Below are 22,936 nucleotides of genomic sequence, written 5' to 3' on the forward strand. Positions count from 1 at the left end.
CGATCTTGATCGGGACATGACCAGGTTTTCATCCTAGGACCTGATTGTTTTTGCAGGCTTTCAGGGTGCAGTAGAGAGTCACCCTATCGATATAACTGTTAGCGCTGGTTGTGTTATGCTTTGATTATTGCATATTAGAAGGTGGTTTTAATTTTGCTTTTACAGTTGCGTTTTTGCATGCTGTGAGCTGCCTAGGGCTCTGAACAAGGAAGGAAAATATGATATAACAATAATCAACTGGTTAATATTTAAGAGCAGTCCTGGTGGAACAGATGAAATATCCACCCAGGGCAGAATCCTGTTTCCAGCTACGCTTGCTGTGAAGCCATCTATTTGAAGGCATTCTCCCGTTGAGGGCTCTCCAATCCAAGTTTGCTTTAAAGATAAAGAACCAGAAGGCAGGAAAACAGGTGGTGGGTCTTGGAAATGTCCCATCAACAATTAACAGCTTCCTCCACTATGATGGTATATATATTGTATTTCTATATAAATTACAGTCGTACCTCGGAAGTCGAACACCTTGCGAGTTGAATGGCTCCTGGACGCTGCAAACCCAGTAGTGAGTGTTCCAGTTTGCAAACGTTCTTTGGAACCCAAATGTCCAACGTGAGTTCTGCAGCTTCCGATTGGCTGCAGGAGCTTCCTGCAACCAATCAGAAGCCATGCCTTGGTTTCCGAACGTTTTGGAAGTCAAACAGACTTCCAGAACGGATTCCATTCAACTTCTGAGGTACGACTGTATAGCCATTCTTTCTAAATGTTTATCTATGCTTATACATTTACGCATGCAAATTTCATGTAAATCCATGCCACTTTTTGGATGAGGCATTTCCTCTTGCTACCCAATTGGCAGTGACCCATGACAGGACATTCTTGGTGGTGGCTCCCTGCTTTGATGAATGCCCTTTCTAGTGAGGTGCCTTTGTCTCCCTCACTATTAGCTTTTAAGAGACATTTAGGACTCAAACATGAACCAGGAAAGAGAGGCTTCTGTGAAGCTGCTGGTTTATAAAAAAAAAAAAAGTTCAAGCAACAATACACACCTCTCATCCAACTCTTATTTATTTTGGGATCATAAAGAGACAACCCCCTGCTCTCTCACACACACATAAGGGATTATGGAGGGAAATTAAATTTTATTTTCCCCACAAAATGTTCCCAGAGTATTTGTAATTTGGTAGGCTTAATTCATTCTTGAGGGGATCCTGCACCTGCAAATTTCATCCACTTTGGCTAAGAAGCAGGGAGTTGTAGCCAATTTTAGATTCCCCATTTGAGAACACAGAGCTTCATTTTATGCTGTGCAACTTGGAACCCGAAATGCAGATAGATGCAACTGATGCAGAGCACAAAGCAACTCAGATGCTGATACAAGGTAACTCTTGGAGCCCATGAATATTCCAGTTTATGGAAGTTGCAGTTAGCTACTATAGCTAGTAGTCATGAACACCGTGCACATCTTTTGAACTTTGAGCAAGCACACTGGAGACACCGCTTGTGGATTATTTCAAAACCTAGGAAATTTCCATCACAACCTGTCGTGTCCCCTTTCATTAGGCACCCAGGTGATGTGATCATCAGCCTGTAACAGCAAGTCTAGGATAGCAGCTGAACAACTTGTGACTCTATCTGCCCTAATAATTTATCTCTGGATCTTACTTTGCAATGCACACTTTGGAAGAGGGGAAACATGCCAGGAAAAAAATCTGCATTGCAAAATAAAGTTACAAGCAGTGTAAGAGTTACAGGCAATTGAGTCTTATCGTGTAAGCCAAGCATGTGAATTAGCTCTAATTATTTTATTCATTCCTGCTTCTAACCTATCCCTTTGCAAGGACTTAAGATGGGCAAAAAGACTTTAAAAGCCAATTATAACCTGATAAAACCATGATAATATTTCAATTAAAATACATGTGCCAAAGCAAATTAACAAGACTTCATGACTGCTTAGGTCTGGCCATTAAGGGCAGCAATGCAAGTCTTTCTTGGCATGAAAAGGAACAAGTATGCCAGCCCAGCTTAAGACATTTTGCCGCCCGAGGCAGAGGAAATGATGCTGGATTCCCCACCAAATTTAGGAGCATAGCACCCAGCACTGGTCATCCTATATTGATGCCTTGTGCAGCACCTCTCCTACTCCCTAGCAGTAAAAATACTACAACAAACTGGGGTGACTGGTGACCACTGGGACTGGAAGACAAAAGGCAGGGAGCCCAGACTATAGCCAATGGCAGGTGGGGCCAACTAATTCTGGTTCCCTCCCTATCTTCTTATGTGTTGAGTTCTGCAAGAGGCAATGCTGACACTACGGACACTGGCAGCCAATGCCACCCCCTGGACCAGCTGCAAGTGGAAACCAGTTTAGGTTAGTGGGGCAGCACCCCATTTGCCTTAATGAACCAGCCTCTGCTGCCTGATAAGACTACTACAGCCCTAGCCCTCTAATTTAGTTCTTTCTCTGTAACATTGAGGACAGTGGTTCCCAAACTTCCCCCTCCCCATAGACCACTCAAAAGCTGCTGACCCCTGGGCAGACCTCTTTGTGGATTCTCTGCCCGTTGCAGCAGTTGTAACGTGCTGTGCTAGACATTGCTTGGTTTTGAGTTGTATCTTTATGGATGCACTGCAGACCCCCTAAGTGAAGCTCACGGACCACTGCTAATCCCCTGCTTTAGGGGACACTCGCTGTAATGATCTCAGGCAGGCAAGCCCTGATAAGAATTAATGAGTCTCTGGCAATTTTATGGTAAGTTTATTTACAATTAGCATCCAGAGCGTGGCTCTGAGCCTGCTGCTCTTAGCTATGAGTTGGGCAAACTAACAATCACCTTCTAAATCTGGCCCGGACGGTCCGGGAATCAGTGTGTTTTTACATGAGTAGAATGTGTGCTTTTATTTAAAATGTATCTCTGGGTTTTTCTGCCAAAATATAGTCCAGCCCTCCACAAGGTCTGAGGGACAGTGGACCGGCCCCCTGCTGAAAAAGTTTGCTGACCCCTGTCACTCTGAGTCTCTGCCCCGAAGGGTGCCAAAGTCCCATCTTTCCTCTCTTGTACTTCCGTTGCATATTAACCCTTTCAGCTCTCCTGGTTCGGGGAGAAGGTGAGTGAACTCACCTCCCCCTACTATCAAACAAAGATCCCTCTAAACGTAGCCTCCCTCCTGGTTGCATAGCAACCCCCTCAATGTTGTCTAGCTCCTCCTCTCCCTCTGCCTGCAATCTCTCCAAGTCTGCTGCTCTGGGAACTCTTCATGAAGTGAGGCCAAACTAACCCACTCCTGCTCTGTCTGTGGCTACAATCCCATGGCTCCAGAGTCGGGCTCTGGCTCCCTCTGTACTTTGGGTTAAGTACTTAATTCGTTCTGGAGGTCCGTTCTTAACCTGAAACTGTTCTTGACCTGAAGCACCACTTTAGCTAATGGGGCCTCCTGCTGCTGCCACACCGCCGGAGCATGATTTCTGTTCTCATCCTGAAGCAAAGTTCTTAACCCGAGGTAATATTTCTGGGTTAGTGGAGTCTGTAACCTGAAGCGTATGTAACCTGAAGCATATGTAACCTGAGGTACCACTGTACTGGCATTCCTTCATCAGACTCTTCCCAGGCATTTGATTCAGCCATGTCCCTGACACCCACCTTGGTCAGGACAGCATTACAAAACACATGCCCCCAATCCCTGCTCCTGGGACGGGGAAATGCATAGCACAACTGGCAAACTGATAACAACCACACATACATTGAGAGAACAAGTGTGGGGCTCGCCCCACGCCACATCAGCACACCCCAGCCTTGCCTCCTCCTGCCACCCACAGGGGAAAGTCTTCTGCACTAACAAGGTGTGGTCAATAGCTCTGCCTCCTCTGATCAGGCTCACATGGAGCAGCTCAATGCATGTGCATCAGCCCACACAGAGACCTCTTTCTCGCACCTGCTGGTGGTGTGCAACTCTAGAGCGCTCCAGCATGGTGGCAAAACACCTCAACACTTTTTTTTCAACATAGGTAAAGATGTGTAAACGCTAATGAGTAGAGTGGAGAAGATGCTTTGGCATGAACCACCAGGTGGGAGGTATGTGCATTGAGCAATATGTGTGGTTTGGTTTTGTGTTTTTGTGTTTTAAAGCATCATGGGGATGCCAGTTTCTTCAGCAGCACTTGGGTCAACTTTGATGGCTAGATCAGGACCAAGTGATCTGGTGCCCACCCATCTCTTGGTTGAACTACAACTGCGATCACCCGGGACTGTTGGCCATGGTGGTTGAGGGCCGATGTGTATTCCAAGAGGTTGGACAAGATGACACTTGGGGTTTTGTCCGACTCTACAATTCTGTGATGGTTAAAAGCATCTGGTGGTCACCGCGTTGAGGGAGGCTGCTCCAGAGATGCCTTGGACAGCGAGGAAGAAACCCTAAGACTCACAATTTTCTGCATCACTAGGAGGAAAGGGCATTGCAAAAACCAACAATGACTTTATCCTCAAGGATTTTCAAAACTGGAAATGCAAGGCACTGACCCAGTGATGTACCAGTGAGGTACAGACCCTTCCACAAAAGAGGAGCCAGAGGTTAGCTCAGTTAGTTAAGAGAATGCTGATAACGACACCAAGGTTGCCAGTTTGAACCCCATCTGGACCACCTGCATATTCCTCATTGCAGGGAGTTGAACTAACTCAATGATTCAAAGCTATGAATAACACTGGACTATTTTCGACTGTACCGCCTATTCATCTGACATTTTACCAGGCACCGTCTCCACCCATTTTCAAACCCTTGTGCAGTGCCATATGGACTAGAAACTTGGTTTCATTTTATTATTGCTATTTTTTTATAAGCAGCTGAAATAATTGCAGTGCAAGGGTTCTACAGTGGTTCTACAAAATTGCGAACATAAAGAATCACAGGCTACACAAAGCCTGGCTTATTCCAGACAAAGAGTTTGCATGAAAGAATCTGACTTGAGAACGAATGCAATAGGGAGTCCTTGTCAGTAGGGGGGGGCAGTTAATAATGCAGGAAGCACAACTCTGAAATAGTTTTCCACCCCCCTCTTCCTTCCCCCTCCCCCGAAAAAAAATCAAGTACGCTTTTTGTGTATTTAAGACAAAGGCCTGTTTGGTGGATTTGACAGATGGTAAGAGGCTTTTAAAAACAGACTTGCATATTTCAGGTTTCAGGAGTGAACATACTGGCTGCTAATATGACAGGTTACAAACATCAGAAGATTTTGCTGTTAATTAGCCATTTGACAAATACCACATTCCAGAATTTCACTCAAATGCTTTTTTTTTTTGTAGCACTAGGGCGACATCTGGTGGCCCAACCCAGATGCGTTCAATCACACAGACCTCGTTTGGTCACACTATATTTAAACATTTCTAAAGGGAGACAACACAGCTTCTCTCCCCCCAAAAAACACCCAGAAGCCCCCAAGGTGTCTCTGAAAGTGAAATGCAGCAATACGTGTGACAAGAGTCCAGCGAGATCCTCCGTGACTCTCACTTTGTTTATGAGCTGCCGTTTTGAGTTCTTAAGGGAGCAAGCTTGTTTTCTCCTGCTCTTGAAGACAGAACACAAACCAGTGGCTTCAAGTTACAAGGGCATTCCAACAAAACATCAGGAAGAACTTTGTGGCAGTAAGAGCTGTTCAACAGTGGAATGGTCTCCTTTGGAAGGTGGTGGACTCTCCTTCCTTGGAGGTTTTGAAGCAGAGGTTGGATGGCCATCTGTCATGGATGCTTCAGCCGAGATTCCTGTATTGCAGGGGGGTTGGACTAGATGACCCTCGGGTCCCTTCCGACTCTACGATTCTAAGTCCTTCTCGTTCAGGGCACTCGGTGTGAATGAGTAAAAGCCACCAACAGAGATCCTGCAGTTTAGGGAGCAGGGGCAAGTGGACTTCCCTATGTCCCCTTTCTACTGCCATCAACTCCATCCTGGGTACCAATGCCCAGGGATGATGAGAGTTGCAGTCCATCAGCATCTGGAGGGCTGCAGCTCAGGGGGAGGCCTTGGCCCAGTGGCTGAGTGTCTGCCTTGTGTGCAAAAGGTCCCAGGTTCAATCCCCCGTGGCGTCTCCAGGTATGGATGGGAAATATTCCCTGCCTGGAGAACCACTGTGTCAGAGACTGGTTTGGATTTGATATCCCGCTTTATCACTGCCCTAAGGAGTCTCAAAGCGGCTAACATTCTCCTTTTCCCTTCATGCCCCACAACAAACACTCTGTGAGGTGAGTGGGGCTGAGAGACTTCAGAGAAGTGTGACTGGCCCAAGGTCACCCAGCAGCTGCATGTGGAGGAGCGGAGACGCGAACCCAGTTCCCCAGATTACGAGTCCACCGCTCTTAACCACCACATGACGCTGGCTCTCGTTGGACCATGAGAGCTGGGAGGCACCAGTCAGGGAAACACACACGCCCCTCAGGGAAACCCCAGAGGAGGAAGACTCAGAGCCCCAGGGATTGGTGGCAGGACAATGAGGAGAGATCACAAGGGGAAAATTGGGAGGAGGTGCTGGACGCTGAAGGGGCAACAGGGTTTAGTGAGCAGGGGGAACCTGTGACAGAGAGCAGTTCAGCAGTTTCAGGAGGATTAGAGTGCAGTTTTCAACCTGTGGGTCCCCAGACGTTGTTGGACTACAACTCCCATCATCCCTGAGCTCTGGCCTTGCTAGCTAGGGGTGATGGGAGTTGTAGTTCAACAACATCTGGGGACCCACAGGTTGAGAAAGGCTGGATTAGACAGATTCGTGGAGGATAAGGCTATCAATGGCTACGAAACCATGGCACCTTCAAAGGCCAGTCACTGGGAATCACAGGTGGGAAAGAGTACTGTTTCACAGAATTATAAAACTGGAAGGGTCCTGGGGGGGTCATCTAGTTTAACCCCCCTGCAATGCAGACTTCCCACTGTGAGGAAAGGCCTCGCTTCCTGTATGTTTAGGTTACATTTATTTATTTTCGGCAGAAATATTTCTGGCTCCAAACACTTCCCAGTGACTATCGTTATAAACAACTAAATGAGCCTATGTACGCAGAATAGCAGGTCAAAAGCACAAGTCCCATTACTGAACAACAAAAGGTGATTTATTTACCTGTGTTATAATGTTGCTATAGTTATGAAAGGTAGGGGGGTTTTTTACATTAAAAAAAAACCCCACAGCAAATGCTCTTAAAAATCTATTGTCTTCCCGAGTCTTGTATGGACAGAGAGAGGGTCATTCCATCTCACACAAGAACTTTTGGGGGGGAGAATCGTTTTCTTCCTTAGCAGTAAAGGAATTTTTAACACCTTACTTTTAGGGAAGGACGTAAAATAGCTTTATGAGATAGATCTACGCCACCGGACCACTTGCTGGCTATTCTTTAACCCAAATAAATAAATACTTAATTTCAGCAACCAAAGAATTGCCACAGCTCAGCAAATCAAGATGTTCTGCAAATCCACTCATTAGAAAGAAAGAAAGATCATTATGGTTATATGAAATATAGCTCACTAGAGGGGGAAGAGGAGAAAAATGTGCCAAGATCAAATGGTGTCTCGATGAATATGTATTATCTGCAGGCCTGCTCCTTTTCCAGGAAAACGCCATTTGATTTCTTTCCCAGATAGACTAGAAACAGAACAGATAAGATCTTGATTCCCCCCCCCCAACACTCTCTCCTCTTGCATAGAAGGAAGCAAGTCCTCAAATTATTTGGACAGCTTGGCTTGCAAGAAATGGGTGCCGTTTGTTAAAGTCACAGTTTTCTCTACCTGGCCTTGCCACCTTTCCACTTTAAATATGAAAGACTGAATTTGCATCTGTCTTAAGTGGGGAGGTTGGGGGGGGCGTGTTGTGTTGTTGTTTTAAAACATTTTCCCTTTCAGTCATTCTGAGTTTTAAAGAGCGAGATTGGAAAATGTTGTATGTACTGAGAATTCGAAGCAGCTGCTGATATATTTGCACCTTTTAAAGAGGACGATCACAAATCAGAGGCCCAATTTGTGTGTTACAAAGTGCAGTCCTGTGGCAATTTGCCCAGAACTGGGGGCGAAGAGGACCGGTCTGTGTGTGTGTGTGTGTGTTTGTGTGTGTGTATAGCAGTGCTTCAGTACCTAGCAGACCCGACTTAGCAGGTCACGAGTTCGAGAGGCGCGCCTTAAACACAAACATGCAGCGTCCCATACAGTTCTTCAGATTTCATCCCCGGTAGCACATCTCTCTGCGAGGAAGATTCAATCATTGCGCAGTTGACACTTGTTTACACGCCAGGCTCTTCCAACCCGCTTCCCAGCTGGAAAAAGCACTCGCGTATCACACCAGTGATATGTAGCATGGATCAGGCCGTAAGAAGTAGAGAAGGGCCACTTGAAACTGCTTACACATTAAAACTTGCAGAAATGTACCAAGTTGCTTTGTTCTTCCTCTTGCCTAACTGCGATTCATTTCAACGAGCAAGATTTGTCAAAACTGGGGGGAAACATGGATAACTGATATCTGGGACAAAGTGTAAGAGGCCAGAAAGTAATATATGGTGAAATAGTCTTTTTCTAATGCATCGGAGTAATAAGCTACAGGATCATGCAACCCTGCTTTGTGTTACTTGTAACCTTGCAAAACCGAACCATTTTAAAAAAAGTATTTTCCAACAGAAATTTGCCTGCTGAGTTCGGTTCAAGATATCCTTTTTAGTTTTATCTGCTGTTTTTTTATAGAGTTTTCTATGTTCCATTTGGGACGCGGGTGGCGCTGTGGGTTAAACCACAGAGCCTAGAACTTGCCGATCAGAAGGTCGGTGGTTCAAATCCCCGCGACGGGGTGAGCTCCCGTTGCTCGGTCCCTGCTCCTGCCAAAAGCACGTCAAAGTGCAAGTAGATAAATAGGTACCGCTCCAGTGGGAAGGTAAACGGCGTTTCCGTGTGCTGCTCTGGTTCACCAGAAGCGGCTTAGTCATGCTGGCCACATGACCCGGAAACTGTACGCCGGCTCCCTCGGCCAATAAAGCGAGATGAGTGCCGCAACCCCAGAGTCGGCTACGACTGAACCTAACAGTCAGGAATCCCTTTACCTTTATGTTCCGTTTAAAAAATAGTACCGATCTCAAAATAGTACATATTTCCAGCAGATTTCCATGTAATACCACAGTGCTAGGCCCAAACAATAGTATGTAGGCTATAGATTTTAAAAATGCTAGATTAGTCTTCCCCATCTCACACCCCAAAAGAGAACTGTTGTGAAAGCACAGACCAGCCCTTGTTCTAATATAGACATGGATACATTGCCTGAGATTTGATGTTAGGCATACGCAGAACAGAACCATTAAAGTCAATGGACTTGGGTCCATTGATTTTAATAGATCTATTCAAAGTACAGCTTAGTTGGCTATAGTCCATTTATCCTCTTTGGCATAAGTCCATTCTGAAGAAGTGCCATTTTCAAAGGTGACAACATGATCTTCCATTTTTAAAAAAAGCAAAAACCATCAATTTGTTACAAACCCCAATTTTAGGAATAGTCATTCCTCTAGAAGGTAAAATGGTACTTTTGGAAGTCTTGGGGTAATCTCCTGGTTTCTGGCAGCAGCTGTAAAATTTAGTATGAAATTGTTGGTAAGATGTTACCAGCAGTACTGTGTTAGCATTGCACTCTAAAATAAAATTATAGCCTACCCATTTCTGGGGTCTGTGCTTTGATAAGAAATCCCACGCACCCCCATCACCAATAAAAGAACAGGCAGGACTGAAAGGGCACCAGCTTCCATTTCACCAAATTTGGGAGGTCAGGATGTTAATGGCAACAGTTTGCTCTTGCAAATGATGGAAGCCAACCCCTTTGGAGTAACTGCAGACACACTGCTTGGGGAATTCTGAAAGTCTTGAGCCGACTGATCAAAACTCAGCCGTGATTTCCCCTGAGTGAGGCTGTCCAAAGTGCTCTGAGTGACGAAAAAGAGGTAAAGCGAAGCAGTGCCTATAAACAAGGTATTCAGACCCATCAGGGAAAAAGACTGGCAGAAAGACCCAGTTCAGCAGCCTATTCCAAGGATGATGCACAACCCCTTCCAGATGACCTTTCTATCATGCATTCATGATTCTTTGTGCTCATGATGGTACCAACCCCACATTCAACGCTGTGAGTGCCGGCAGAAGTTTGAGGCTTCGTTTCCAGGAGGGTCAGCGACCCCTCAGTGAAAGTGCTAACATTAGGGAGGCAGCCAAATGAACTGAACTTCTGCTTCAGTTCTCGGTTCCCACAATTTCAGCTAAATTTTGCAATATTCTTAGGACAGAAGTTATGTGCAACTGTACCTGAATTGCCTAGGCCCAAGACCTCTTCAGCAAAGTGTATGTTTGCACGCAAGTATCGTCGTTGTTGTTTAGTCGTTTAGTCGTGTCCGACTCCTTGTAACCCCATGGACCAGAGCACACCAGGCACTCCTGTCTTCCACTGCCTCCCGCAGTTTGGTCAAACTCATGCTGGTAGCTTCGAGAACACTATCCAACCATCTCGTCCTCTGTCGTCCCCTTCTCCTTGTGCCCTCCATCTTTCCCAACATCAGGGTCTTTTCTAGGGAGTCTTCTCTTCTCATGAGGTGGCCAAAGTCTTGGAGCCTCAGCTTCAGGATCTGTCCTTCCAGTGAGCACTCAGGGCTGATTTCCTTCAGAATGGAGAGGTTTGATCTTCTTGCAGTCCACGGGACTCCCAAGAGTCTCCTCCAGCACCATAATTCAAAAGCATCAATTCTTCGGCATGCAAGTATTATTGCATGATTATATTATCTAATTAACGCATTTAAAGCCCACCTTATTTCCAAAGAGCTCAAGGCGAAATACATGGTTCTCTCCATCACTGTTTTTTCCTCCTAATAACGCTATTAGGTAGGTTATGAGCTATTGTGTTAGCCCAACAACACCCAGTGGGTGCCGCACCAGTAAAGTTTGACTGGACTTAACTGTCCAGGGTCCTTTACCTTTACGTGCTTGAGGCAGGATTTGAATCTTACTCTGGTGCAACACGCTAGTCTAAACAATAGTTCCCAAACTTTTTCGGGGTGCCACTCCCTTGGTTCCATAAACTCTTCCCCAAAGCCCACTACTATAGAAAAAAGCATTATTCAGAACAGTGGATTTGCACAACCCACTAACATAATTAATTGCACATTTGTTCAAAAGCCAATTAAAACTAGTTTAATTCGTTCAACAAAATTAATGAACTTGATCCAGTGGTAGCCGTTTGTAATAGCCAGGTGGCTATTTGCACCGCCTGCATAATCCCACCCCGATATAGAGAGTGGTACCACACATTTCAGGGACCACTGCTCTAACCACTAGAGAGCATTGCTGTACTGTATACTGATTATACAAATAATCAAACTGGAAAAGCTCCTTTAAGGTCACTACAGACAGAGAGCAAAATGGACAGTAGATGTCATCCAATATCCTATTCAAATAAAGTAAAAAAAGCTAATCGGTTCACGACTGGTGCTATGAACCAGGACAAGATTATATAAAATAACTCAAAAAATGCTTCGTAAGAATTCCAGTTCCAATGGATGAAGACTAATGAGAAACTTAAAGGGATCTACCAGTGGGGTTTTTTTCCTGGAAGAGACAAATTTAAAGCCAAATTCTGCCCACCAAGTGCTTGTGTTTTATTTCTTCTGCAGTTTAATAAAGATGGTATTCTAGGCCAAGTTTCTAACGGGCAGAAAGCAGGAACTGAGACAACCGCTGCTTGAATTTCAAATAACCAACTGAAGCCCAATACAGTGGTGCCCCGCAAGACGAATGCCTCGCAAGACGGAAAACTCGCTAGACTAAAGAGTTTTCCGTTTTTGAGGTGCTTCGCAAAACGAATTTCCTATGGGCTTGCTTCGCAAGACGAAAATGTCTTGCGAGTTCCTGTGGTTTTTTCCCCTCCCCCCCTTTTTCTAAGCTGCTAAGCCGCTTATCAGCTGATCCGATAAGCCGCTAAAAGCCGCTAATAGCGCTAATCCGCTAATGGGCTTGCTTCGCAAGACGAAAAAACCGCTAGACGAAGAGAATCACAGAACGGATTCTTTTCGTCTTGCGAGGCAACACTGTACGCTGAGGGAATGCAGAATTTGTGACATGAATATTTTCAAATTAAGATATTTCTTAAACAGCTGGTTGAGAACTCAGCAAAGGATCAAGGCATTTGGTGGTTGTTGTTTTTTTAAAAAAATTAAATTAAATGGGAGGCCAGGCCTTTCAGCTTAACCTACCACACAGGGTTGTTGTGGGAATAAAATAGGGAGGGGCGAAGAACCATGTATGCCACCTTGAGTTTCTTGTTGGAAAAGTTTGATATAGATGATGATGATGATAAATGTAATAATGCTACAAAATGGGAAGTAATGACTGGAATACCAGATACCAGCATATACATTGGGGCTAACGTTAACAAGTATGCAGTATGTTCATTGAACTTATAAACGACCTGGTATCCTAACCCAACTCAGAATAGCTAGAATTTATAACACCAGTAATGACAGCTATTGGAAAGTGGGGGAAGTTAAGATCAGATTTCACTCACTGCTGGTGGAATTGCCCTGAAGCTGAAAAGCACTGACAGGAAATCATATCTAATATAAAGCAAAGTATTGAAATGCCCTGTTCAGCTAAACCCCGAAAATATTTCTATTAAACTTACCTGAGCGACGCAGCCCCAAAAGACAGGGAGAAACTCTAGTTTCACGTGATTTTGGCAGGAATGATCTAATTATCTGCAAAGCTAACGGGTGTGTGGGACAGACCTCCCCACTTAATGGAATGCTGCAATTTTAGTTCAAGAACTGGCAATTTTGAGCAAAACCATCGGAATCTTATGGGTCTGGCAGAGGGGGAGGGAGACAAAGGAAGAGTTTTGAGAATGAGGGACGTTTAAAGAACTTCGGAACAGCAAGCTGAGGGCGAGTAGCTACAATCCTTTTTTCGGTCATGTGAGATGTCCTTCTTCAAATACTGAATACCCAGGCAGTGTGTGTAATAGATAAACCACGCAATGACAGGTGGGAAGACCCGTAATTCAAATCCACACACGGCCATAAAGTCTGCCAAGAGACCGGGACCCATCATTTTTGCTCCACATCACCTACTTCAAAGCACTGCCAAGTATAAAAGAGGTTGAAAGACCAGAATATGCCATTTGTATAACTTTTAAGCTTCTTGGAAGAAGGATTTGATGAAAAATGTTTTTAAAAAGAAGCCACTAACTTTTTATCATGAAGTCTTTTAAGTCCTGCAAACATGTGTGGACTAGGCAACTGCTCTATTTCAAAGGGAATATACCAGGAGTGTTCATCAGGAAAAACAAGTGTTCGTCTCTAACCTCAAAGGGATTTTTTTAAAAACAAAAAACAAAAACCTGTAGCACTACAAATTCAGGGGACAACATGCAAGGCCAGGATTCTTCTAGACGGCTGCTTGCAATACCCATTAATCTTCAGTGCAAACGTTGAGTTGTCTCTTTTACCGCCGATAGCCATTACACATAAATAGCAATTATTGTGCCTGGCAAAGGGGCTGACAAGCTGCCTCTTTATGGTTTTGTATTTTAATCTCCTGATTTCTTAGCACTCACCCCCCATAAGAAATATTTAACAACGGCGCACAATTTCCTCTCCGAGGCAGGTTTTATATATATATATATATATAAAGGAAAAAATGGAAGAGAGTTATGAATGCAATAAAGACAAGGATGCTACTAGAAGGCATACATGATGAATTGCTTGAAGGCAGCGTAGGCACGAAACCTTGCAAAATAAAGGTCTGCAAGCCTTGCACATTTAATTTAGTGGACACTCCAGCAGGTGGCAAGTTAAAGCTAGTTTTAAAAAATCGGCTACATGCGCTTTACTAAGGGGAAAGGAGATAATCTTTGCACATGCTTCTGGAATAGATTCTTACGTCTCCAGGACTTTGTGCACTGCACCGTTGGTGGCTGCATTTGTACAGAGTGCCAAGAAACTAAATTACATTATTGCTCACTGGAGCCAGAGTTGAGATGGGATGGCAAGAACAGAAATATGCCTGTACTGTATAGCCATCCTGGTTGGCAGAACAAGCATAGCTGTCCAATGAACGTGATGGAATTGGAGACGCCACTGCAGCAGGGAGGTGGCCACTCCCAGAGCAAAAGCTCTACGTAATCCATTAGGCTCCTGCCTCCTTCAGCAGTCACTTGGCAAGCAACTGTTCCATCAGGCTGCTGCAGAAGGAGAAAAAGCAGAGCCACTTCATCGGCTCGGCTGAGAGACCAGCTCCATTTGCGGGCAACGCGACCACCCCAGCTGCTTACTTTTAAGAACTGGTGCCAGAATACACTATTATTATTATTATTATTATTATTATTATTATTATTATTATTATTATTATTATATCTGAAAAAGCTTTTCAACTTAGGAGCAATGAAAGGAACCCACCTTTTATTAGAATAGGAAAAGTGAATTGCAGGACTATCTGACCCATGGGGCACTTTCCAATTTTATGATTCTATGAGGTTCTGACGGGGGGGGGGGACATTCAGGGATTTCTCAGTAAATAACGTGGTGGTAGAACAAGTCCCCACCCCGCTAAATGAAAGGAAACTCTGAATGCCACTCCTCTTATTAGAACTGCTAACAGTATCCATCTTCAAAGCAGCAATTTGCCAGGAAAAGTTCACACCGGGATTCTCAGAATCAGGACGTCTCTAGCTGTGCCAGGTAAATGTGAAATTGTGGAATTCTGTGGCTGGTGGAAGGGTCCCACAAATTCAGCTTTCATTCATGCACACACACAAAAAAATAGGAGCCAAGTTACTAGACCTCAAGATATGCATACAGACTTTGCCCAAGAGGATGGTGGGAATTTCACACAGTGTAGGTACTCTAGCATATTGCTGCCCGCCCCCTGCCCCCCCCCCAATCCAAAACTCTCGGCCTTTCTTTCTCAGAAAGCTTGAACAGAAGATCACACATTCTTCAAGTACGCAAAGTAACTTTATCCACATTTAAAAGTTTTATTCCTGGCACGCACACACACGCACACACGAGAGAGAAGTCAGCCTTGGAGAAAGTGATCACACTGGTCCTAAGCCAGGGGACAAGCGGACCACCCCTAAAGGGGGGGCAGGACTACACTGATGCACACGGGGTGAATCTCAAGACTCCCTGCAGGGCAAGCCCCAAGAAGCAAGAAAACTTACAGATAGATAAAAGAGCTGTTGTCCTCTTGACCCTGTCACCGACACCACAACAAACACAAGGAACAAGAAAAGGGAGTTTGGGGGCGGGGGGAGAGAGAGAAGGAAAGGAAGGCAGAGAGGCTCAGAGGGCTCATATGTGGCCTACAAATCACCCTGAGAATGGGACCATATTTAAAAAAAAGAAGAAGACGGTTCCAGAGCAAGTGCAGGAGCAACACCACCAAATCCGAACCGAACTAGCATCTCCATCTTTTATTAGTACTAAAGAGTCTCGTGTACAAGGGATTGCTTTTGTACTGTAGGGTGATCTAGTAGCCACCTAGTAGATTTTCTCTCCCCCCCCCCCCAAGTTGCAATGATTTAAAACTTTACTGGACTTCCACAAATCAAATATATAGGCCAGTTTCCAACACACCCCTCTTCTTCCCAATATAATGGGGATTTGGAGCTTTTTTAAAAAAAGGCTGAAGGAGGAATAGTCTCAGGTTGTCGTTTTTTTGGAAGAAATGTTGTAACTGCTCTCGTTATGGCATTGGGTTTCTTTGTACATTCAAAGCATTATTGCATCAGAGAGGGGGGGGAATGGAACATGCATTTTTTATGTTTTCAGACAAAAAAGTTTAACCTGTATTATTCTCTTCTGTTTCTAGCTACATTTCAAAAGGTGCACCAATTCTACAGTTTTATACTTCTCGTTTAGTCGCATGCTTTGCCTATGCGCATGCGTTTTTAAGATAATAAATATTAAATACAGGAAAGAACATTAGAAAACGAAAAGAAAAGGGGGGAGGGGGAACCAACGACTGACATCGGGAATATTTTGTGGCAGGTCCGCCAGTTAAGGAGCATGTCAGAAAAAATGTTTGAGGTAATTGTGTTGGCCACACTGCTCCGCCAAGACTCGTTTTGAAATCCATGGAAGTTTCTCAGAAAATTCAAGTACACAAAATACCAGCCAGGGCTCTTCGAAAATGCTGAAAGGAGTAGCTTCTCTCTTTCCTTCTCTTCCTTTTTATTAGTCTATTAGCCGGCATTCGCAGAGCTCCTTGTAAATCCTTTTTCGCACCCGAGGCATGTCTTCCTGGGAGAACTGAAAAGGCTGGTCTAAGGCGAGGCACTTGCAGTACTGCGGGGGGGGGGGGTGAGAGAAATGAGAGAGAGGCTTAGAAACCAGAACCGAAAATTATTACAAGGAAGATTCTAAAGAGGGAGGAAGCCCACACAAAAATACTAAAATATAAAAAAACGGTTGCATCCTTACCTGGAGCACAAAAACTCCACAGTCACTGTCGTTTTTCTGTTGTGGAATGCACTAGAAGGGGAAGAGGGGTGGGGGGAAACGCAAACAAATTTCAAACATCCATAGAATGATTCCCCATTCAAGACTCTCCTCCAAATGAAAGCTGGGGGAGCAGCCTCCACACTTCCTAGCCACACCTGTCAAAAGGGTGATACAAGAGAAAGAACCCTGGGTGCACAGGTGGGAAGAGAGCTGCCCTGCAGGTATCCAATTGGCCACTGAGAGAACAGAGTGCTGGACCGGATGCTGGGATAGCTCAGTTGGTAAAGCAGGAGACTCCTAATCTCAGGATCGTGGGTTCAAGCCCCACACTGAGCAAAAGATTCCTGCATTGCAGGGAGTTGGAATAAATGACCCTCGTGGTCCCTTCCAGCTCTACAAGTCTATGATTAGATGGGCCTTGGGCTGATCCGGCAGCCACTTTTCTTATATACTCCTCTTCGTGGCACAAGTCCTTTGCCAAGTGGGCTTTTGGGACACCAGGCAGATAACCACTTGCGCTCTTCGACTGCTTGCAGGATGATCCAGTAGCAGCGAGCAAGGGGTACCCAGCGGTTGCTGATCAACCACTCTCCTATTTTTCTGCACTGTCTCACATCTCGACTCTCCCTACTTCGCTCTCGTCTGGAGCCAGCAAAGAGGAGTGACTCCTAGCAGCAATGTGGAGAGGGGGAGAGAGAGCAGCCAACACCTCATTACTTCTACACTGCGCCAGGGAATGAATGTTTTTGCAGGAGCAACAGCATCTGCAGACTCAGAAGGTGGAACCCAACATAGCATTAACTCCCTTGTCCTGTCAGCACAAAGAACTCTTCTGCTCTTGCTCCCTAAATCTGTCCTGGAAGTTCCCCCAAACTTCTGGAGCAGATGGAGGGGGCGTGGGACACATACAAGTAGATTGGAAATCCCTGGGATCCCAGAGCAAGGGTGGATTCGTCCCAGGACCTTTTGGGATGAAGTCTATATCCACATCAACCAGAAATTCAGCTATAATTCAACAGCAAAACATTGCTTTTTCCCACTTTGAAGTGGGGGAAACAGTTTTAACAGTTCAGGGATGGGGAACCTGCAACCATCTCTGACCACAGGCCATTCTGGCCGGGTCTAAGGGCCTCAGGTTCCCCATCCTTGTTTCTTTCTTTTTTTAAAAAAAAAAGAGAGTAGCTTATTTTAGGGGATGGTCCTCTGAAGCAAATCAAAGCCAAGAGGTCACGACAGACTGGGCTGTGTCACACAGCCCATGCATTCTATACTCAAGGAGGTGCTCAGATCCTTGCATGGATCGGGCCAAGTAATTTAACACAAATACACATTTTATAATAGAAAACAAATTACATCTCCCAGCCCAGCACCGAATTTTTAATGACCTCAGCAGGATAGTTTCTCCTCAATTATTTTGAGTAAATATTTGAACATTGCTATCTGCTTTACACAGGAAGAATTTGTTTCGTGCTTGCACACTGGTGCCCACAGAAGCCCAAATGTGCCAGATCAGAGAAGCATTTGTCTCTAGGCTTCATGGGGGGGTGAGGGAGGGAGAGATTTTTGCACCCCACCTCCTTAACAGCTTTAGAAAGCTACAAAGGCATAAAGCTATGGCAAATGGAAGTATTTTAGAGTGATTAGCCTGCATATCAATGCCAGTAATTTGAAAGTTTGGTACGGGACACATTTTTACTCATCGGTTCTGCGGGAACCAAGTCAGTGCGTTTCAGGCTAATCTGTAGCAGGTCCTCAAAGAGGCACAGAAAGCAGCCCAACATCACGGGCCTAATCCTCAGCAACACGGCCACAAGCACTTTCTAGTGTTGGAAAGAAGGAAAGTAAGTTCTGGCTGGGTCTTAGTGGGGCTAATCGACGGCTGCTTCATGCATTATGCCAGTGTTTCTCAGAGTTGGGTCCTCAGCCATTGCTGGACTACAACTCCCATCATCCCTGACCACTGGCCCTCCTGGCTAGGGATGATGGGAGTTGTAGTCCCAACAACAGCTGGGGGCTCAAGTTTGATAAACAGTGGCATAATGCATGAAGTATGTTTTTGCAGCCAAATGACCATTCTACAGCCCCGTGTTTTTACTGTGCTTTGGCACCTGCCACCCCCGGCCAGAGCCTGTAGACCCCGGCAACTAGTCCACCTGCCTGCATCCAAGGTCCCCTCTGCAGGTCTGGCTGGTGTGTGCCATTATCCCATCCACCCCTCCCCAAAATTGCTACGTCCATGCAAGCTTCCCCCAGTGAATCCTGGAGACCTGTATCATAAGTATACAAGGAGGGAGAGAACTGGGTTTCTTAAGGAAGACTTCGACAATATGTCCACTGGGCCAAGTAGGACAGCCATCCACCACCCTGAGTCACCCCCTACAAACGTACTACAATTATTTATATCCCATCTTTCAGGATATGAATCCTACCAAAGTGGCTTACAAGTAATATGAAATTAAATAGGTTCTCCTTTTACTTCCTCCATGGTGCAAATAGTCTTTAGATTGTAAGCACAGGGAGAAGGGCCTGTCAAATCTATATTTTTGAACAGTGCAGTTTTAGGTACAATAATATTCAAAATGTATATTTAAAAAGGCAGGTGCCACAGTTGCATCTCTGTTATTTTTAGGTGTGCACTTGAAAAACACAACGCGAGGATAGGTCCTGAATGTCCTGCTCCCTGCAGCAATTACAACAAAGCCAAGCTGGCTTGGAAAGACTCCAGCTTTACCAGCACATCTTCCAGATTCTCCAGACATAAAAATCACCAGACACTCCAGAGGTTAGGTTATGTCCTAGACCTCAAACTACCTCCCCGCCCCCAGGGCTGCAGAGAGTCACTTTTTTGGGGGGGTGGGGGTGGAGGAGAAGTGAGAGAACTTCCTCATGCAGTAATAAAGCCTCAAGATGCCTCATTGTACCAGGAAGCCGTTGGGAGACAGCTTAATGTTCAATGACCCATTTTATCTCTTCAGAACTATTACAGGATATGGTTATGCAAGTCACAAATTCCCTCGTTTGCACTTCACACAAGTTGTTCCCTTTTATCACTGCCAGACTACATCTGGTTGCAAGCGGCTGTCGTACTGGAGTAACGTGGATGTCTTGGTAGCTGGGGGGGGGGGAGTCACTTCCACCACTTTTAAACCCCCCTGCCATTCACTGCAGCAGCCCCCCAGGCACCTCAGATAAGATGTGCTTCTTTCAGTCATGCAACACGCCGTTGCCTACAATCTGCTAACTCCATCCGAGCAAAGCCATGAACCCACAGCAGTTTTGAACGTAAAATACTGCCCAACTCTAATTTCCCCATTCTACTTCCACCACAGATTTTTTTTCCATTTCACAATTTCATTTATTTCACCAGAATTACTGTATTTTTTGCTCTATAAGACGCACCAGACTGTAAGAAGCACATAGTTTTTGGCAGAAGAAAACAAGAAAAAAAATATTCCGAATCCCAGAAGCCAGGACAGCCAGCGGGATCACTGCACAGCGATCCCGCTGGCTGTCCTGGCTTATGGGATAGCCGCGCGCAGCCTCTCCCAGGCAGTGGGAGCCTTCACCCCCCCCCCATTAGCTGCGCACGGCTAAGACTCACCAAAGAGCCGCGCTCCCTTTAAAGAGTGCACAGAGTGTGTGTGCGGCTCTTTAAAGGGAGCGCTGAGCAGAGCCTCCTACCTGCAGTCACTCCGTAAGACGCACACACATTCCCCCTTACTTTTTAGGAGGGGAAAAGTGAGTCTTATAGAGCAAAAAATACGGTATATACCGCCTGGTTGCAAATGGAGGCAACTAGTTTGGCTGCGGCTGAATCCCTAGGAATCCCTGCCCATTCTCACGCAGAAGCGTGAAGGAGCATCTCCCCCCCCCCCCATCATTCTACCTGGACACTGAGGTCCAGCGCCGAGGGCCTTCTGGCAGTTCCCTCACTGTGAGAAGCCAAGTTACAGGGAACCAGGCAGAGGGCCTTCTCGGTAGTGGCGCCCTCCCTGTGGAACGCCCTCCCACCAGATGTCAAAGAGAACAACAACTACCAGGCTGTTAGAAGACATCTGAAGGCAGCCCTGTTTAGGGAAGCTTTTAATGTTTGATGTATCACAGTATTTTAATATTCTTTTGGAAGCCGCCCAGAGTGGCTGGGGAAGCCCAGCCAGATGGGCGGGGTATAAATAATAATAAATAATTATTATTATTATTATTATTATTATTATTATTATTATTATATTATTATTATTATTATAAGCAAGAGGCATCATTGCAGCGCAGGTAGAGCTTGTGGCAAGCCAAACCCCCCCCCCCAATGCTTCTCACTGGCTGCCAGCCCTGATGGTCATGTTCTGCCTCCCCTGTCTAGAGGCAGCAATGCTTCTGAATAGTTGTTGCTGGAAAACGCAGGAGGGGAGTGTTTTGTGCTCAGGTGCTGCTCAGGAACCCCAAAGGCATCTGGTTGGCCACTAGGAGACCAGGAGGCCGGACCAGACAGGTCACTGGCTGATCCAGAAGGCTCTTCTTATGCTCACTGTGCCTTCCAGATGTCCCTGGACTCCATTTCCCATAATTCCTGAGCATCAGCCACACCAGGAGGAGCTGATGAGAGTTGTAGTCCCAAAGAAACTGGGGGGGGGGCTACAGGCTCCCCATCCCTGCATTCTTAGTTTGGTGGGAGCACGTCACATGTTGAGGGTTTTCGTAGCAAACACTCTCTGGGCTTCCTCGGGAAAGGTGGAGATTTCTGACTTCCGGTGAACTTTGTGTGTTTCATCTTACTCTACAAAGCCATCATTCTAAAAACCACACAGGTGGTCCTTACCTTTGTAACAGCAGTCTGCCAATCCTGAAGGAAATCGGGGTGGTTCTTTTCTCTAGCTTCTGTCAGCAAGTATTTGCGTATGTTCTTTAAAGAAGAGGGGGTGGGGGACATGAATAAGGGCCATTTGAATACTGCTATGAAAACATCTTAATTGAGTGCTTCCCTGAAGAGGATACCTGTGGGTATAGTGAAGAGAATTTTCTGCTTGGACTGGAGGATACTGGGATTAATTCTGCAATTGCCCATCGTGTGAAGCTGGGAGAACCCAAGCTCACAAGAACACCGAGCAGGCTCAATGCAAAAGATAAAAATGAAATAAACATCATACACAGGGCCTTGACTGAAGGGAGCGGGGTAGAAGTGGGACTGATAAAGGGCATAAACTATTTCGAAGCTATTTAGGATTAATTTAGATACACTGGATAGGAACTGTCGCTTTCGTGAATGTGGGGTATGCACAAAATGTACTGCTGGAGAAGCAAGTCTTGAAATTATATAAACTCCTAGGGTTTGTGGCTGCAGCAGAGTTGCAAGAACAAAAGGTTTTGGGCAGAGCCAAGACAAGCTTCAAGACAAGGAAACGCTACCAAACAATATAGCACCTGGCCTGGGATCCTTGAGACTGGTATGTCACTTGCCTGAAGATTAGAGTCTAATTCGCACAACAACTTTTGAACTACATCTGGGCCAGTTTCCACACTGACAGTGCTCTCCTTTTTGGGCCAAAGAGTCCTGAAATGTGTGGATTAGAAGCTTCAAAGGATTACCGAAAAAATTAGAGCCCTGTGAAAGGATTGGGGGGGGGCTAAGTGCTTTTTCTAAGGCCGGCGCTGTTTAGTAGAACAGCTATAACAACAAGTTGCTCTTACCTCGACACAGAACTTAAAGTGAATGCCTTGAGAGTCGTAAAACGAAATAATTCGGTTAGGGAGATTCACAGTAATTAGGGACCAGTGGACTTCCAGATGAATAGGAATTAACAAGAGCGTCTTTTTGAAGAGGTCCACCTAGTGAAGGGGAAGAGAGCACCCATCACCACAAAATACAAAGTCATGTGCAATTCAGACAGAATGATCCCAAACCACCGTAGGAAGAGAACAGCCTGAAAACGTTTCACCCTGTGTGTATTTAAGTCACCGAAAAGCAAGTGGGTGGAGCATTTCTCATAAGACACATTCTTCCTTCCCCTATACTATGAAATCAAAAAACAGGGAGCCAGTGAAGCAGCAACAACTACATCGATTTTTCTTGAAAATGAATGTTCTGTTGTCAGGTGTAAAAGCATGTAAGCTGTGTTACTCTTGAGTTACTCTACTCATTGTCGGCTTGGAAGGCCATTGTCTTCTCAAGACTTGGAGCAGGGAGACCCAGGTTCAAATGACCACTCACTGTGCAGTCTTCAGTAACCATATCTAATTTTATAGAGTCATAAACTGCGACAAAACAACCATCCCTTAGCTCCTTAGAAGAGAGCATACAAAATGTGATAACAATCAGGTAGTGGTGGCACATTCTGGTTTCTGACAAAGCCAAATTAAACAAAACAAAACCCACTAGCCTTGGAGGCAGCAATGGTTACCAAGCAAGTACTACACAGACATTGAACTAGGCAAGACTTTCCAAGTGGAAGCAAGCCCTCTTGCTCCAGCCATACCCA

General features: G+C 45.4%; 1 protein-coding gene across 2 annotated transcripts in view; it reads right to left on the reverse strand.

The window, feature by feature from the left end:
- Positions 1–15,421: 15,421 nt before the first annotated feature.
- SENP5 (SUMO specific peptidase 5) overlaps positions 15,422–22,936 on the reverse strand; it is a 35,850-nt gene continuing 28,335 nt past the window's right edge. For both annotated transcript variants that reach the window (XM_082224138.1, XM_082224137.1), the window contains exons 7-10: positions 22,149–22,286; positions 21,280–21,363; positions 16,446–16,496; positions 15,422–16,310 (exon numbers count right to left, since the gene is read on the reverse strand). In XM_082224138.1, coding sequence (XP_082080264.1) covers positions 16,200–16,310; positions 16,446–16,496; positions 21,280–21,363; positions 22,149–22,286 — 384 coding nt within the window. In that variant the 3' untranslated portion in view covers positions 15,422–16,199. The remainder of the gene's footprint in view (positions 16,311–16,445; positions 16,497–21,279; positions 21,364–22,148; positions 22,287–22,936) is intronic.

This window comes from Podarcis vaucheri (assembly GCF_965113315.1).
Source record: "Podarcis vaucheri genome assembly, chromosome: 5".
In the NCBI taxonomy this organism is placed as follows: domain Eukaryota; kingdom Metazoa; phylum Chordata; class Lepidosauria; order Squamata; family Lacertidae; genus Podarcis; species Podarcis vaucheri.